The 17,420-nt window shown below is 65.9% G+C and overlaps 2 protein-coding genes across 5 annotated transcripts in view; one reads left to right on the plus strand and one right to left on the minus strand.

Moving 5' to 3' along the window:
* The first annotated feature begins 3,361 nt into the window (after window positions 1–3,361).
* On the plus strand, window positions 3,362–7,920 carry GLIS2 (GLIS family zinc finger 2). Of its 2 annotated transcripts, none has more exons than XM_056134988.1 (6): window positions 3,362–3,549; window positions 4,599–4,771; window positions 5,188–5,364; window positions 5,442–5,575; window positions 5,790–5,908; window positions 7,004–7,920. In XM_056134988.1, the coding sequence occupies exons 1-6, from the start codon at window positions 3,366–3,368 to the stop codon at window positions 7,792–7,794; spliced, it is 1,578 nt and encodes a 525-aa protein (XP_055990963.1). In that variant the 5' UTR covers window positions 3,362–3,365; the 3' UTR covers window positions 7,795–7,920. The 2 variants fall into 2 exon arrangements, with proteins under 2 accessions (XP_055990963.1, XP_055990964.1); XM_056134989.1 differs by having other exon boundaries at window positions 3,362–3,537.
* A 1,221-nt stretch (window positions 7,921–9,141) lies between these two features.
* The window catches only part of CORO7 (coronin 7), a 40,778-nt gene continuing 32,499 nt past the window's right edge, over window positions 9,142–17,420 (minus strand). The window contains exons 17-31 of one of the 3 annotated variants that reach the window (XM_056134978.1): window positions 17,159–17,267; window positions 16,979–17,065; window positions 16,766–16,908; window positions 16,576–16,680; window positions 16,422–16,507; window positions 15,927–16,068; window positions 15,753–15,842; window positions 14,717–14,833; window positions 14,418–14,553; window positions 13,780–13,868; window positions 13,196–13,282; window positions 9,914–9,998; window positions 9,546–9,682; window positions 9,353–9,418; window positions 9,142–9,276 (exon numbers count right to left, since the gene is read on the minus strand). In XM_056134978.1, coding sequence (XP_055990953.1) covers window positions 9,199–9,276; window positions 9,353–9,418; window positions 9,546–9,682; window positions 9,914–9,998; window positions 13,196–13,282; window positions 13,780–13,868; window positions 14,418–14,553; window positions 14,717–14,833; window positions 15,753–15,842; window positions 15,927–16,068; window positions 16,422–16,507; window positions 16,576–16,680; window positions 16,766–16,908; window positions 16,979–17,065; window positions 17,159–17,267 — 1,557 coding nt within the window. In that variant the 3' untranslated portion in view covers window positions 9,142–9,198. Of the gene's footprint in view, window positions 9,277–9,352; window positions 9,419–9,545; window positions 9,683–9,913; window positions 9,999–11,743; window positions 11,867–12,653; window positions 13,103–13,195; window positions 13,283–13,779; window positions 13,869–14,417; window positions 14,554–14,716; window positions 14,834–15,752; window positions 15,843–15,926; window positions 16,069–16,421; window positions 16,508–16,575; window positions 16,681–16,765; window positions 16,909–16,978; window positions 17,066–17,158; window positions 17,268–17,420 lie in introns of those variants that run through there. The other 2 variants (XM_056134976.1, XM_056134977.1) reach the window with 2 other exon arrangements.

The raw sequence follows: 17,420 nt of genomic DNA on the forward strand, positions 1-17,420 counted from the left end.
GCTGGGGGCACTGATGTGTCCATATTGGGTGGCTCTGCTTTTGAGGGGCCCGGGAGCCCTAGGGTGCTGCTGACCTCCCATGGGGCTGCGGGGAGGGGTCTGCTGCCCAGGGAAGGTGGACCCCCCCAACCGTGGTCTTCCAGGAAGTGCTATGGCCCCCTGTGTCCTGCGGCAGTGTCTGCAGACTGAAGCTGGACCGGCCCAAGTGAGGGGCCCGATGGCCACGGCACCCTGCACTCCCAGCCAGCACCGACCCAAATGCTCAGATTGGGCCGCCCCATTGCGCGATGCTCCCCCAAACCCAGGGGCACAACTGTTTGGCCACTCACTGCCTATTTCATTCTCTTTTGGGGGGAACTCCCAGTGTGCCCAGGAGGCCTGGGGCCCCCTGCTGGTCTGGGAGGTCAGGGGGGCCGTGGTGCTAGGGTTTGCCCCAGGTGATTCTCCCAAAGACCTGGCGGCAGCGGCTGGACACCCAGGTAATGGGACCCAGACTTGGACCCGTCTGAGCTGCGGGGCCAGGAGGGGCCCTCAGGATGTGACCTGTCCCTGCGTGGGGGAAGGCCGATCCCTTGGCAGGAGCCTGGAGCCGCAGCGGTTCCCAGGAATGCCGGCCTGTGGGCCGTTTGCTTTGGCAGCTACCCTGCCTCGGCTCTCCAAGCCTCCCCGTGGGCCCCTCCTGCGGGCCCACCCACTGCCTGCTGCCCCCTCGGCCTGGGCGGGGGTGTCAGACTCCCCGTGGCTTCTGTGGGCGCAGGATGTGCTCCTGGGCCTGGCTGGGCTGGAAAACCCCCATCCTGCCTACCTGGGCTGCGTGACCCTCACTCCATCTTGCAAGCCTCTGTACTTGCTTCTAAAATGGGGTGTCATGGGGGGCTCGAGAGGACAGTGGGTAGGGGGGCACCTGCCCACGGCAGACCCGAGTTCGATCCCCGGCATCCCCTATGGTCACCAGGAGTTACCCCTGAGCATCGCTGGGTGTGACCCAAACAAAAGAGAACTGAAGAAGCGGGTGTGAGGGCGCTCGCTGCAACAGCCCTGTTCGCCCGTGGTGTCAAGGCCAGGGGTGGCTGACCACTGTACTCAGTCTGTCTGTCTGTCAGAGCAGCCTGCAGACGGCGCCTGGCAAGAGGACGCCTGTAGCCGAACTGGACAGGCACGAGGCCAGGCTTTCCGTGTGATAAGAAGAAAGGGGGGCCCTTCCCCAGCCTCAGGCTGGTAGGATCCAAGCAGTGTGGGTGGGCAGGGGGCCCCCCCATTGCAGAGGACCCGTTTCTGCTTTTGCGCGGAAAGTTCCTAGATGGTGAGTCCTGCCCTCCAGGCCCCTGCCAGGCTCAGTTTCCCCCTGTTTGCTCCAAGCAGGGACTTCAGAGGTTCTGCAGACTCAGTGCCAGGCCTGCGGTCAGTGTTCAGTGTCCCGGAACGCCCCCCACCCTCCTGTCATGGGGTCTGGAGGTTTTCTGGCCCTCTGCCTCCCTGAGTGCCCGGGGTCCCCACCCGCCCTCAGGTTGGCAGGACCCTCGGGATGACCCAGCTCAGCTCGGCCAGTCCTTCGGAGGGGGTGCGTGTGGCGTGGGGGTCCCCCGGGCAGGGCGGTGGCGTTGGGGGGGCGACTACAGCGGCCAGGCCTGGCTGGTGCACAATAGCGCCCATTGTCTGTCCTGGGCTGCGGGGTGAGGCCCCCGGGGCAGCGCGGCCCACCCCCGGGGTGACCCCCGTCCTGTCCCGCCGCCCCGGTGGTCCCGCCCCGCCCTCCCCGCTTCCTCCGCTCTAATTAGTTCCTTTCGCGGCCGCCGCCGCCGCCGCTGCGCGACCACCTGGGCGCCGCCCCCCGGCCCCGCTCCCGAGCCTGCGCGCTGGGGGGCGGCGCGCACCCCCCCCCCCGCCCCGTCCGCGCCCGGGGAAACTGAGGCCGGGGCGCGATGCCTAGCCCGCCCCGCCCCGCGCGCGGCCGTCGGGGACAAAGAGCCTCGCGGAGCCCGGGACTGGCCGCCGCCGGCCGCGGGCGGGGACGCGGGGGGACGCGGAGGTTGGCCAAGGTCAGGCTGCCACGGGCGGGCGGGCGCCCCGGGGTGGGGCCGTGGAGGAACTCGCGGGTGCGGCCGCCCGGGACTCCTCCCCGAACGGGCGGCGCTGGCCTCCAGCGAAGGGACCGGCCTCCAGGGCACGGCCGGCAGGAAGTGGGGGCGGCTCCCCTCCCGCCCGGGGTCTCCAGGGATGCCGAGGAACTGGGTGACCGGCCCCGGGGCCCCGCCCAGGCCCCCCGCGGGCCCCGGAGGCAGGGCAGAGGCCAGGGGATGTCCAGCAGCGTTCCGGGCCGGCCCGCCCCCGCCGCCCGCCTGGGGGCGCCGGGCGTGCTCGGGGATGCAAGCCGAGGGGTGGCCGGTGGCCCCCCGCCAGCCCCAGGACCAGGCCACCAGCCCTTCCTGGCTCCTGAATTCTTAATCAGCATAAATATTTACTTCCTTCCTCCCCTTCCAGGCTCCCAGCACAGCGCTTCAGGGTCTGTGTCTAAAAATAAACAGGTGGATGGTGGATGGCAGGCAGGCAGACAGACAGACAGACAGACAGACAGAGGTGGGTGGGGAGGGCAGCCATCTGTCACCGCCCACCCGACTGCTTGGACCTGGGGCTCCTGGGGGGAGGGCGGCTGGCCCCAGTCCCTCCCCGTCCCCACGGTGCCCTGGACCACGCATGACCAGCACAACCAGCCAGATTTCATCCCTGACAGTGTCAGAGGGCATCGCCTCACTGCAGGCTCAGAGGAAGTCCCCCCACCTGGGAGGCTCCATGTGGGGTCTGGGGAGACTGTCTGGGGGCCCGGGGGGCATGCGGGGTACCTGCTTCCTGAGGTGCAAATCCCAGCCAGGGTGCTGGTGAGTTTGCAGACAGCTCGGTGGTGAGGTGAGGCAGACACTGGCTGCAGCCCCTTCCCCCACGGGGCCCTGCGAGCACTGAGGAATGCCAAGGGGATGCTCCTGCCTCTGAGAACATCCCCTGGGCTGGACAGGGCTCATGCTTTGCATGCTGGAGCCCCCAAATGTAGGGGTGCTGAAAGAACACGGCTGGCTGTCTCACTGGGCTTCCTCCGCTGCCAGCCACCCGGCCACAGTCCCCTGCCGCCCCCTGCTGGCCGCCCCCTGCTGGCCGCCCCAGCCCGCGGGCACCTCTTGGCTGTATCCCCCTCCCACCAGAGCCCGGGACCCCACACCCACAGGCTGGGCAGCACTGGGGGCCTGACTGAGGGTCTCCGCTGGGAAATCGCCGGCCCCTGGCCTGCTGGGGTTCCCGTGGTGCAGCCCTGGGGTCTGGGGTTAAGACGCAGCCTGTTCCGTGCCAGGTTCTGCCCGCCACCCCCCATCACCATGCACTCCTTGGATGAGCCGCTGGACCTGAAGCTGAGCATCAGCAAGCTCCGCGCGGCGAGAGAGAAGCGGGAGCGCGCCCTGAGCGTGGTGCGACCCCGCGCCCTGCACAGGGAGCTGGGCCTGGTGGCTGACAGCCCCACACCCGGCTCCCCCGGCTCCCCGCCTTCAGGTAGTGGCCCCGGTAGGTATGTGTGTGTGGGTGCTGCCTTGAGGGGACTGCCACAGGAAGGTCGGGTGCCGGGACGCTCCTCACAGCGCCTGGTCAGTGTGCCCGCACCCTGCTGGACCACCCCTGGCTTCTGGGTGCGACACTGTCCCCAGGAGGGGCAGTCGGCCCACCCAGGGCTCAGCAGAACCCAGATTCCAACTGAGGCTGCCGGGAGGAACTGCAGCACTGGGGGAGGGGTTTGAGGGGGTCAGCACCCCAACGCTGGACTTTCAGGCAGTGACTGGTACTGGGATGAGACCAGCGAGAGCTGATCCGGAGGGTGCTCCCGTGCACCCTGAAAGCCAGAGTGCTCATACTGAGCTAGGTCTTGGGTTTTTTTTTGAGGAGTCACACCCAGCGATGTTCAGGGGCGACTCCCGGCCCTGCACTCAGGGATCATTCCTGGCGGTGCTCAAGGGATCACGTGGGATGGTGAGGATCGAACCTGGGTCAGCCACATGCAAGGCAAGGCCCTACCCAGTGCACTATCTTTCTTGCTCCTGGAAGGTGGATTTTATTTTACTTGATTTGCTTTTTGGGTCAAACCTGGCAATGCACAGGGTTTACTCCTGGCTCTGCACTCGGGAATTACTCCTGGCAGTACTCGGGGGACCCTATGGGATGCTGGGAATCGAACCCGGGTTGGCTGCATGCAAGGGAAACGCCCTACCCACTGTGCTATTGCTCCAGCCCCAGTGGTTTTTATGTTTTCTTTCTCTTGTTGCTCATAACTGGTGGGTGCTTGAGGGACCATGTGGTGCTGGGACTGAGCCCCGGGCTCCTGCATGCAAAGTGTGTAGCTTCTGAGCCCCCAGAGACAGACGGAGACCAAGGGCCAGCCTCTCGCCAGCTCCTGCCCCCACTTCTCTACAGAAGGGAGCATGGAATCAGACGGGCTGGGAGAAGGGAGGGAGTTTTTTGCTGTGCCCCTGACCCTGTGCTTTCCCTGCCTGGGCTCTGCTGCTGGTGTCTACTTCGGGGACCACAGTGGCCTGCACCCCTGAATCGAGTCTCTCCCTTAGGCTTCCTGCTGAACCCCAAGTTTCCTGAGAAGGTGGAGGGCCGCTTTTCTGCTGCCCCTCTGGTGGACCTCAGCTTGTCCCCTCCATCTGGGCTGGATTCCCCCAATGGCAGCAGCTCGCTGTCGCCTGAGCGCCAGGGCAACGGGGACCTGCCTGCGGTGCCCACAGCCCCGGTAAGGAGGGGTGCAGAAGCCAGGGAGCGAAGGGGATTGGTTTCTGGGCTCTGGAGACGCAGGGGATGGCATGGGTGGGTGGCTTGGAAGCACTGAGGTTTGTTCAGCAGTTTGGAAGGTGAAGTCTGAGATCAAGGGGCCACACAAAGACTACACGGGGGCTCTTTCCTGCCCCTCCCAGCTCCTAGGGCTCCGCTTAGCACCTGGCAGCCCTGCCCCTATCCCTGCCGCCTGTGCTGTCATCCACAGCGTGGTCTCCCTGTGGCTTGGTGGAGTCCAGGCAAAGATCCCAGTTCCCAGAGAGGTCCCAAGCACAGGCTGGGGTTCGGCCTCATCTCAGGCCCCCTGGTGGGCAGAGGGGTCTGGGCTGTGGGCCCGCGACCCCTGACCATGCGGCCACCCTCCCCTCCTGCCAGGACTTCCAGCCACTGCGCTACCTGGACAGCGTCCACAGCTCCTTCCAGTTCTTTCTGCCCTTGGGATCTGGGGGCGCCCTGCGTCTGCCCGCTTCCTCCTTCCTCAACGCCCCCAAGGACAAGTGCCTCTCGCCAGAGCTCCCCTTGCCCAAGCAGCTGGTGTGTCGCTGGGCCAAGGTGAGTGGGGACCCGGGATCGGCCATGGGGGCCACAGGGGCACACCTACTTGGACTCAGACCCTCGCTGTCCCGTAGTGTAACCAGCTCTTTGAGCTCCTGCAAGACCTGGTGGATCACGTCAATGACGACCACGTGAAACCCGAGAAGGACGCAGGTTACTGCTGCCACTGGGAGGGCTGTGCCCGCCACGGCCGCGGCTTCAACGCCAGGTGAGGTGGGGGCGAGCGCGGGGGAGGGGCGAGCGCGCGGAGGGCGGGGCCAGAGGGCAGCGGGCGGGGCGAGAGCTTGGAGGGTGGAGTGAGACCGCAGTTGGGGGGGGCGGGAGCGCGGAGGGCGGGGCGAGAGCAGTGGGCGGGGCGAGAGCAGTGGGCGGGGCTAGGAGCACGAAGCGGTGCTGAGGCAGCTCTGTGCCCCTTGGCGCAGGTACAAGATGCTCATCCACATCCGCACACACACCAATGAGAAGCCGCACCGCTGCCCCACCTGCAGCAAGAGCTTTTCCCGCCTGGAGAACCTGAAGATCCACAATAGGTCGCACACAGGTGAGGGACCGGGTGCGGGTTTGCCTAGATGGGACCTGCCCTGGTTCAGAGGTTCCTTTTCTGCGACCCTGGACACAAAGAGTGGCTTCGTGTGGCATGGCCTCATCAGCTTCTTAAGTCCCCCCCCGCCCCCAGTCCTGCCGCCAGTGGGCTTGCGTGGGCCTGCCCCTTGGTGCCCAGCTCATGACTTTGCAGAGCTGGGGCTGGGGCAGAGCGTGAGGTCTGGGCATCTACCCCAGCCCCAGCTACATGAGAAAGACTACCAGACACTCCGCTTGTAGAAAGTCCACTGGGCATGAGTCTGCAAGCCCTGGAGGCCCTGGGTCTCGACTGTCACTGCTGGGTGTACTGCCAGGGTGGCCCAAGCAGGCTTAAGTGCCATGCCCAGGGATTCCCAGGGCCCAGCTATCCAAAATACTGCTTCAGGGGCTGGAGCGATAGTGCAGCAGGGAGGGCATCTGCCTTGCGTGCAGCTGAATTGAGTTTGGATTCCGAGCACTGCCAGGAGTAATTCTCGAGTGTAGAGCTGGGAGTAACCCCTGAGCAGTGCTGGATGTGCCCCTAAAATAAAAATGTTCTTTCAGTAGATCATCAAAGGGGTGTGGGCACCCTACACTGCCCAAGGGTCCCCTGAATGCTTCCAGGAGTGAACTCCAACATATTTCCCCCAAAAAAGGGGGACATTCTCTTCTATGGGAGAGAGCACTGGGTGGGGTACTCCGGGCACACAGCCGTGTGGTCCTGTCCTGGTTGGTGCAGGCCGTGCCCAGAGTGACCGTTGGGATTCACGGGCCTTCAAGGCTTATGGACTTACACCTAGTGGCCTTTAAGAGTGGAGTGTCCGGGGCTGGAGAGATAGCACAGCGGGTAGGGCGTTTGCCTTGCACGCGGCCGACCCAGGTTCGATTCCCAGCATCCCATATGGTCCCCTGAGCACCGCCAGGGGTAATTCCTGAATGCAGAGCCAGGAGTAACCCCTGTGCATCGCCAGGTGTGACCCAAAAAGCAAAAAAAAAAAAAGAAAAAAAAGAGTGGAGTGTCCAGGTGGTCCCGGACCTCCACAATGGGGGTCTAATGCCACCCGCCTGCCTGCAGGGGAGAAGCCGTACGTCTGCCCCTACGAGGGCTGCAGCAAGCGCTACTCCAACTCCAGCGACCGCTTCAAGCACACGCGCACCCACTACGTGGACAAGCCCTACTACTGCAAGATGCCGGGCTGCTGCAAGCGCTACACGGACCCCAGCTCGCTGCGCAAGCACATCAAGGCCCATGGCCACTTCGTGTCCCACGAACACCAGGAGCTCCTGCACCTCCGGCCGCCCCCCAAGCCCCCCCTGCCCACCCCTGACGGTAGCCCCTATGTCAGTGGGGCCCAGATCATCATCCCCAACCCTGCCGCCCTCTTTGGAGGGCCCGGCCTGCCCGGCCTGCCCCTGCCCCTGAACCCCGGTCCCCTTGACCTCAGTGCTCTGGCCTGTGGCGGGGGCGGGGGCCCCTCCGGAGGCCTGGGGGCGGGGCTTCCGGGCCCCGTCCTGCCCCTGAGTCTGGCCAAGAACCCACTGCTGCCCTCGCCCTTCGGGGCGGGCGGACTGGGCCCGCCTGTGATCTCCCTCCTCGCCGGTTCCGCGGGCGGCCAGGCTGAGGGGGAGAAGCGTGGGCCTGGGCCAGCCAGGGCCCTGGGATTGGAGGGGCGCAAGACGCCCCTGGAGAGGACTGAGGGTGGGCGCTCCCGGCCGAGCCCCGATGCGCTCTCCCTGCTGCCGGGCACCGCGCTGGACCTGTCCACGGGTGTCAACTCAGCGGCCAGCAGCCCTGAGGCCATGGCTCCAGGCTGGGTGGTCATCCCGCAGGGCCCTGTGCTGCTGAAGCCAGCCGTCGTGAACTGAGCCCGGGCCCAGCTCCGCCCCTGACGAACGGAAACTCTTCTGCGAAATAGCAATAATGTCCCCAGACCTGGCCACCCACCCTCACTGGCCAGCAGGGATGGTGCTAGGTCAGCACTGGTGAGCCGGGCAGGGGAGGCCCATGCCCCAGGCGCTGGCCCTGACCGTGCCCACCGCCAGCTGGCGTGGCACTCGCCCTCCCGTGGGCTTCGGGCTCCTTCCCCACCTCACCCCTGCTGAGCTGTGAGGAATTCCCCCACCTGGCCTCTGACTCTGGGGGCTCCCTGGACGCCTTTCCCTTTGGCCCCTGCCCCCAAGGGAAAGCAAGACAGACGCAGGCCCTGGCAAAGCCACAGGAAGCAGCAACGCACCCCCAAGATAAGGCGCCTCCCGCCCACCCCCTGGGAGACCTGCTCTGCCTTTGCCCAACTGGCCCACCTGCCTGGACACTGCCCTCTCGCCGGGACCCCTTCCTGTCCTTTCCAGGAGCCCTGGGAGTGAGCTGCCCGGCTCAGAGACAGGCAGGGCTGGTAGGGCCTGGCTGCCCTGGCACGGGGGTCAGGAGGCTGAGAACTGCAGAGCGCAGAGTGCAGGCCGCAGGTTTGGGTTGACACAGGGGTGGGAACAGTCCCAGGGCTGAAAGATCCCCACCCCTTCCCGCTGTAGACCAGGAGCTGGGGGGTGGCAGTGGGACATGGCAACCCTGTCGTCCAGGGTCCTCTGCCAGTCCCCCCTCACCCTCCACAGTTCTGCTGACCCCGCCCTTTCCTGGACTGCCCTCTGTCCCAGAGGGGTCACCCCGCCTGCCCACCAGTGCTGGCTCTGCCCCTCGGAGGGACTGAGCCAAGCAGGAGGGAGCTGGCCTCCTTCCTCTGGGCACCCCGGACCCAGGCCCCCACTCGTTACGGGCCCCAAGCCTAAGCCCCGTCGGGACGGGCGTGGAGCAAGGAGAGGGCACGGCACGCAGCGCCAGTTCGGCATGTGACTCGGTGGTAAGGGGGCCGGCGGGCCCATCTTGCTGCCAGTTTGGCAGCACCCCGATATCAGTATTTAACAGGTTCTAAGTGCCTTTCTATCTAGCTTACGTGTCCTCCTCTTGGCTCCATTGCTGTTAGCATAGAGTTTAAAACAGAGACGAGCTAATGACTATAACAATATATTCCTCCGTGTGAGAGGAAGTTTATAAAGAAACAATAAAAGTGAGTTGCAAAGTTTCCTTCTGTCTTGGCCGTCACCCACTGCCCTGGTGGGGGGTCCCAGCTGCCAGGGCCTCTCCAGGCGCAGGTCCTGGGGTGTGGGGGACTGAAGCGGGTTCATAGGACCCGGCCCTGAGCAGGAAGCACACTGGAGAAACGCAGAAAAGGTATTTATTGGCAAACTATAAATTAGGGGGGGGGCGCAGCCGAGTCACTTTTGGGGCTCCTTTCCCTGGTTCTGGGCCTGGATCCGGAGCTCCTCATCCAGGCGCTCTTTGGCTCGGACCACCTGGGGGACACCACAGTCAGGCAGCCCTGCTGCTGAGGGGTCCACGGGGTCCACCCCGGCCACGGCCAGCACTCACCTTGGACTGCAGGTAGAAGGAGCCACCCACAGACTTGTCATTCACCTTGAACAGGTGCTCGTAATTCTGCCGGGGACAGCGGGCCATGGGTCAGGATCCTGTAAGCCAGCTGCCCCAGGCCAGGGGGACCCCAACGGCTGAGGGCTAGGGTTAGTGGCCGTGAAGCCAGCTGCCCCTGACGCCGTGGCCTCACCTTCTGCACCTCCTCTGCACTCAGTCTGGACACGTTGAGGATCTGCTGGGCCTCCTGGAGGCTGAGGCCCGAGAGGGTAGATGCTGCTGCCGACTGCTGTCCAGCGCGGCCCCGGGCATCCGCGGCTGCCCGGCTGGCTGTGTGGACATGGGGGGCACGCTCAGCCCCGAGCCCACGGAGCGCGTACCCCAGCAGACAGGCAGGTCAGGGGCAGGGTCTGTGGGGGTGCAGGGCTCTCTCATCCTACACCCGGGGGCACGGGTGGGGCTCGACGCTCTGGCCCCCACCGCCCTATCAAAGACTCCAGACCAGAGGCCAGCCAGGCCCGAGTGTGGCGAAACAAAGCGGGCGGCTCAAGCCGTACTTACCTGCAAACTCCTGGCGCAGGGCGCGGGCGAAGGCCTTGCCCACTACCTGCACGCCCATCACGATGATCTGCGCCAGGTACTTGGCCTGTGGATGAAGCAGGCCCCAGGTGAGCGGCACGGGAGGGCCCTGCCTGTCGGGCAGACGCAGCCAAGGGGGCTTCCGAGAGCCAAGACTGAGTGGGGACGGAGATGCCCCTGGTCCCCCGACATCACCAAAGAGCGAGACGCCTCCACCAGGCAGGTGCAATGGCTCGGAACGAGGCCCCGGGGGCAGGAGGCCCCTTGCCGGGAAAAGGGGGCTGTGGGAATGCTCGCTCCATTCTGAGCCCACCTCCCAGGTGGGGACCACAGCCGCAGCCTGGGGGCCTCCCCTGTCTTCCGGGCCTGGGGGCTGCCGCCTTTACTCCTGCGGATAAACCTGAGGCACCAAGACTCCGCGACCCCTGGACACAGCTCATGCGCAGAAAAGCCAATACCATCAGTCCCGCCACGCAGCCCCTGGTCCCCAAAGGAGCCCGGGGAGAGGGGCATGGAAGTGTCAGGGATCAAGAACCGACTCGGGGCTGGTCTGCTCTGGCCTCGAGGCAGGGCCATCAGTGGACATGAGGTGCAGAAGGGGTTTCCCAAGGCAGAAACGTCACAAGCTCTTCATTCTGGCAATGGGGGGAGAGTGTGGGCTGGGGGGAAGACGGCCAGTCTGCTGCTACTGGCCAAGACACACAGACCGGCAGGTCAGCAGAGGACTCCAGAGGGACTCCGGCCCTCACATCTGTTAAGCAGCAGCATCCCTCAGCTGCCGCCCAGCGTCCCTGCCCCCCACCGCGGTGACCTGATGGGGCAGAAATGAATGTAGCTGGGCCCTGTGCAGCCGTGGGCTCCAGACTGGGGAGGGGGGAGCAGCTCACGCACACACTGCTCAGAGGGGCTAGAGCTCGGCCAGCCGCAGCCACCAGAGGGGATACAGGGAGCTTCCACCCCTCAGCCACCCCCAAAGCTCCCAAGTGCCCCCCAGTCCACCGACCGCACTCAGGCCCCCAGAGCCCAAGCAAGCCGACTCGGAGTCAGGCCAAGGAAGGCTGCAGAGACAGAGGTCAGGGCCACGGATGGCCTCTGTACCCAAAGGGGTGGCACACAGGCAAGGCCTCGGACGCGGCTCATGCACGCCCCGGGATGAGCAACCTGGCGACCGGACGGGCTCAGGGTACTGCAGGTGGGCAGGGGCGGGAGGGCGCCCAGCAGGGCTCGGCTGGCATAAGGGGAGGCGGGGGTCCACGGGGCACCTGCCTCTGACCAGCACTGACTGGGAACAGTCCCTGCGCCCCATCACGGGTGGTCTCCCCAAACCACCACCGCCAAGGGACCCCAGGGACCCCAGCTGCTGTGGCCTGGCGCGCGGTGAACACGACATGCCACCAACTGGGCACCCGAGGCTTCGCCAAGGGGCCTCCGCCTGCACCTGACCCGGGCGCCCTGCTCGCACCCCGGCCACTCCCCCCGCCCCGCGGCTCGCCCCGCTGGACGGCCACGCGGCCCGAGTCCCCGTCCCACGCACTCGCCCCCCGTGCGCGCACGGCCAGTCCTTCCAGAACGTTCTCGTCACCTCCCCGCTCGGCACCCCTCCCGCTCTCCGTGCTGACCCCCTGGCGCGGAGGGGAGCTGGACGGCGGTCGCGCACAGGTGGAGAAGGGGCAGCCCCCCGGCCCGTGTCGGCCACGCGCGGGGGCCGCTGAGCCTGCGCGGCGGGCCGGAAGCCCAGCTCTGGGGGCCGTGGGCCGCGCGGGGGGCGCCCTACCCGGGGACCCGCCCAACGGCCTCCGGGCCGGGCCTCACCATGACGGCCGCGCCGCTGTCTCCGGCCGCGGGTCCCGCTTGCCCGGCCCGGGGGGCCCAGCTCAAGGGCGGCCGGCAGGTCAGAGGGCGCAGGAGGCTGCGGACAGCGCGTGCGCCGCGCCGGGCATGCGCACTCGCTCCGCCCCGGGGGCGGGGCCAGTGACAGCAGCGCGGGGCGGGGCGTGTGGCGTTGCGAGGGGCGGAGCGTGCGGCGTTGCGAGGGGCGGGGCGGGCGGCGTTGCTAGGGGCGGGGCGGGCGGCGTTGCGAGGGGCGGGGCGGGCGGGCCCGGCTGCTTCCGGCCCACGTGCTTCTCCTGGACGCGAAGGGCAGCGGGATATCCGGTCCGATGCCGGGCGCCGGCTCCCCTCGGCTGTGCCCGGCTCTTCGGGGCGAGGCGCCGTCCAAGCGACGCTCAGGCCCTCGGGAGCAACAAATGCTGAAACCCCTCGCGACTGACGCGCACAGGAGCCGGGCTTCATCCCCATTCCTCTGTCCGATGTCTCTTCAGGGAAGCCAGCCCCGACATCTCCAACGCTGCAGTGCTTTTTTTTTTTTTTGGGGGGGGGGTCACAACGAGCCGTGTTCAGGGCTTAGTCCTGGCGCTGTGCGCAGGGATGGCTCCTGGTCGGCCTGGGGAACCACAATGGTGCCAGGGATGAAGTTGGGTTGCTGTGGGCAAGGCCTTAATCCCTGAACCGTCTTTCCGGTCCCCCCCAGGCCTCCTGCACGATCACCTGGTGCCAGGACCTTCCACAGACACCGCCTGCCTCTTTGCCTCACCCCTCCTGGGCAACTGGGCTGGGGACCCTTGTGTTGACTTGACAAATAAGTTCTCTGCCCAGGGCCACACCGAGCTTGCCCGCGTCCCTGTCCCCACCCCAAAGACCACAGACACAGGCCAGTTTAGAAAAGTTTAATAGCTGAGACATCTGGGGCACGTGCAGGCCCTGCAAGGCGCCTTTAACTGGCCACTTGCTCACGGATGGCCCCGTTCCTGGCATCACACCGGGAGAGCCCAGGCCCCTGAGGTGGGTGCTGCTCCAAAATGCCTGGTGGGGGGGGCCCGCCCCCAAATCCATGGGAACTGGGGCAGCAGGCAAGATGGGGGAGGGGAGCAGGTACAAAACAAGAGTCAGCCCAGGCCGGCGCCAGCCCAGGTGGAAGAGGGACACAGGGAGCCCAGGGCCTGCCTGGGGACTGCCCTGTCCCAACCTTGGTTCCACATGCGAGCAGGCAGCTGAGAAGATGCAGCAGGTCCCCAAGAAAGCAGGGGTGTGGACAGTGCACGCAGCAGGAGGGCTGGAGTGCCTTCTAGTGCAGGGGTGAGGCCAGGCGGTGGCGCTGTGGGCAGGCTAGTCCTAGGAAGAGGAACCGAGCCGTAGGGTGCTGGAGGGCAGTGGAATCGGACAGCCAGTGGGGGGTGCAGCGTGTGGGGACCCTGGGGCACTCACCCACTCGTCCTCGTCCACGCCCTCAAAGGAGTCCTGGGGGAGCGGGTCCTCGCGGTTCCCCAGTTTCGCCACCATGGCGCTCAGCAGCTGCAGAGGGGAGTGGGCAGGGGTGGGGAACGGCACTTCTGGGGCTGAGTTGTCAGGGTGCCGGAAGCAGTGTCACTAGCACCCTGTGGCTCTCCTTTGGCAGGGGGTGCTTGAGTCACATGCGGCTACTCCAGGCAGGGCTCAGGAGGACTGTGCGGTGCCTGGGGTGGAACCGGGGTTGGCCGCATCCAAAGCAAGAGCCCAAAACCATGCACTCTCTCCAGATGTCGGGCATAGTTTGCCGCGAAAAAAACCAGCACAGAGATGGGGCCAGAATCCCTAGGCCAGCTCACATACCAGCCAGCAGGTGTGCCAAAGCCACTCAAGTCCCGAACCTTGGCTCAGCTGGGCTGGGCCTGACCAGGTCACAGCCGCCTGCCTCTGTCTGAGGTGGCAGCAACCCACTCCTGGGTTCAGGGGGGCTCCCCACCAAAATGTCCAACGGAGGGTGTGCTCCTGGCAGCAAGCTCTGCCCTTGGCCAGCTCGTCTGACCCACCTCTTCCTTCTTCTGCTGGTCTGACTTCTCTTCCAGGTAGACGGCGGAGGGGGCTCGGCGGGCTGGGGCTTCCCGGGGGGCCTGGCTCACTGGGCGGGGTGAGAGCGGGTGTCAGAGCGGCTCCCCAGCACCTGAACCCCAGCCATCGGGGGGGGGGGCTCCCGCAGCTGTTCAGGCCTCAGTTCACCAGGCCTGGCCAGGCGCTCAGGTGTGTGTGCACAGCTCTGTACCACGTGTGTCTAGGTGGCTTGTGAGAGTGTGCAAGACTGCACAAGGCCAAGGCTGTGCAGGGGCATGCAAGGAGGTGCAGGTGTGTGAGGCTACATATGTGTGTGTGTGCAGGTGGATGGACGCACGTGCAGGGCTGTGAGCAGGCGTGTGCATGTCCAAACACATGTGCACGCAGTCAGGCTTACGAGTGAACTCGGGCTTACTAGGGTGTGTGCAGGGGCCTGTGTTGGGCTAAGGGGCTAGTGATGGGACGACAGATCCCAGGCCTCGCCCCCCAGAGACCCCAGACCTAGAGGTAGCAGCAGCTCCTGCGATGCCAGCAGGGCAGGGGGATGGTCTCGGGCCTGTACCCCTTTCTCCAAAGCCCCTGCTCCCCTGCTTCCTCCCCTCCCCACCCCTCAGCACACCTGGGGTCATGTCGGAGGGATGCAGGCTGAGAAACCGGGGCTGCCCGTTGGTGCCGCTCAGCCAGGCCTGGGCAGTGAGGGCGGGCTCCCAGGTCACAGCTGTTTCCGGAAACACATCGTCCTGGAAGAACTCTTTCTGCGGGGACGGTGGGTGGTCCTGAGGTGCTGTCCAGCACGGCCAGGCCCTCCCCAGCTGAGGCTCCTGTGAGCTACAGGCGGCTCCGAATGGTTGTTTTGGGGACAAAGGCCCTGATGAGCTGGGAAGAGGGTACGGGCTTGGGTGTACCGGGGCCCCTTACCCTGACCCGGGGCAGCCGGAAGGCAACAGGCTCCAGGGAGGCCTGGCGGAGTCGCAGGCACCGGGCAAACTCCACGTCCCGCACGTCACACTCCGTCTTGGGCAGGAGGGCAAAGCACTGAGGGCAAGATGTGGAGCTGGACAGTGCTCTCCTGGGGGTGCCCGGCAAGCACCATGCCCCAGGTGCCTAACTGTGGGCTCTCTGGAGCAAAAGCGTCCTCATGTCTAGCATTCGCCTATTTTGGGGGTGTGAAAACCCCGAGTTCTCACTAGCCACATGCTTGGGAGTTCCAGGAGCTGGAAGCTGGGGGCAGCAGCCATGTTCCCCACCAGGACACACATGGTGACATTGGATGGAAATGAAGAGGTGACAGGTTGAGTGCTTTCAGAGCTAGTTTCTGTGTTAGTCTATTGGACTACTGAGGGTGAATCCTAAAACCTGCAAAGCCCGCCGTGCCTGACCTCTGGGGCATAACCCTGGTCCTTGTATACTGGTGTGGGTCGGGCCAGACCCTGGGGTGCTTGGGGGATACTCCTGGTTCTGTGCTCAGAGCATCTTGCAGTGTGTGGGGTCCAAACAGGTCAGCGGCACGCAAGGCCAGCGCCTGCCCCGCTCTGTGGCTCTCTGCCCCTGGCCCTTGTAATGTAATTATTTTTTTTAGTTCTTCTGGCCACACTCAGTGGTGTCCAAGGGCGGCTCCGCCTGTGCTTGCAATGGTTCCTGGTGATGCTCATACAGCAAACGGGAAGAGCTGTGACCGCCAGGTGGGACCACCACTGCCCCTTCTCCTGCATGCAAAGCCTGTGCTTAGCGCCTTTGGCTCTCTTGGGCCCTGGACCTGGCACTGTCAGGGATTAGATCCAGCTGGACCTGGCGCTCTGAGGGAATTTTCCTGTCGGTGGACATAATTTAGCCTTTACCTACTTGAACTCTGCCTAAAGTCGAGCTTGAATTACCCGCTAGAATCTCTGGGCACTGGGCCCCTGCATTTCCGCACTTCTGCCAGCAGAGGGCAGGGGCGCGCCATGGCTCTCACCTTGTGGGGGTCCGGGGAGGTGAAGCAGTTGCATTCCAGGAAAAAGGGGGCCTCGGGAAGCAGCTCATAGAGGAACACGCGGGTGTCGCCCTGGGAGTGGGATGCCAGCATGAGGGAAAGCTGTGGCCCGCCCACCGCCTCTCCAACCTGCCGCCCCCGACTCGCACGGCTCACCTTGCCGGTGAGCAGCACCAGGCCTGTGTCCGGGTCATAGATGGGCAGCAGCGTGGATGGGGCCACGTCGAGCCCCAGCACGGCCAGGGGCCCGTCTGCCAGGGCCTGGGCTGCGTACAGGAGCAGCTGGCGCTCGCTTCGGCTGGGGAGTGGGCAGCAGGCGGGGGTCAGGGCAGCCTGCGGACCCCGGGCTCTGTCCTCTGCACTCACCACATTCTCTTCTCCGGGGCCTGCCTGCCTTTCACCCGGAAGTAATGCCCCTCTCCCTCCCGGTCTCTGCTGCCTCTCCAGGCCCAGTTCGGGCCACAGTTACCCGCCGTCCAGTGCTCAGGAAGCCCTTGTTCCTGGGCTGCTCCTCAGTCCCCTCGCCCAGCTCATAGGGCGCCCTCCTGCACCCGCTCACCCACCTGTTGGCACAGGGGCAGCTTGTGCATAGCTGGCAGGTGCCTGTGTGCTGGGAGGGGGGACACGGGACTAGAGTCCCCAAGTCCTTACCTGTCAAAGCCAGACACCAGCAGACAGCGGCCGTCACACACCCAGACAATGCGGGCGCCACGTGCCCCCTCGGGCCCTGGGCCCTCCTGCGGGGATGGAGCCGTGAGGCCCTGCCCTGCCTGGCTGAGCCGCCCACCCCAGGCCACTGTCTCACCTGCAGGGGCTCTGGGCCGCTTCGGGGCGCATAGACCCGTACGCGTCCATCCTTACACACTGTGGCCAGCTGCTGCCCGTTGGGACTCCAGGCCAGGCCAAAGATCTGGGGAGCAGGCAGGGCCGTGAGGGGGGCGGGGACGCAGGGCGGGCCCCCAGCTCCGTCACCGGCTCGGTGATACCAGGCTGACCTGGTCATGGTGGCCCTGCAGCCTCAGGCGCTCGGCACCGGCGCTCAGGTCCCAGACACGGACCGTGAGGTCGTAGGAGGAGGAAGCGAGCACGTCGGCCGCCAGTGGGTGAAAGCGCACAGAGTAGATCTTTTCCGTGTGGCCTGGGGGGAAGGCGGAAGAGGCTGAGCCCCTGCCCCGACTCCGGGCCGCAGCCCCCATGTGGGCCCTGACCTGTGAGCACGGCCTCGGGCGTGGTGAGCGTGGCCTCCAGGCCGTCCGGGGGCACCCGCCATAGTCGGATCCTGGCGTCCTCACCAGCTGCATGGGGAATGGGGGCCACATCAGAACCCCGTCAGGACCCCTCGCCCCCACCCCGGGGAACTTGCTCCAGCCCAGCAACGGCCTCCTTACCCACGGCAAGCCGTTGGGGGTCGAAGGGGTCCCAGGCCAGGTCGGCGACGGCGGCCCCGTTCTGCAGCGTGGGCAGTGCCGTGTCGGGCAGGCGGCCAGGCTTCTGCAGCTGTGGGAGGCGCGGGCAGTGGTCCCCATGTGCCGTCTCCCAGGGTCCACCGAGGCCCCAGAAAGGGAAGGGGCAGCAGGCAGCAAGGCCCACAGCAGTGGGGCCCGGGAGACCTGGACTCGGCACCGGCAGTGCTCAGAGCCCCCTTACATG

The sequence above is a fragment of the Sorex fumeus genome, unplaced genomic scaffold (assembly GCF_029834395.1).
Source record: "Sorex fumeus unplaced genomic scaffold, SorFum_2.1 ptg000110l, whole genome shotgun sequence".
Classification (NCBI taxonomy): Eukaryota; Metazoa; Chordata; class Mammalia; order Eulipotyphla; family Soricidae; genus Sorex; species Sorex fumeus.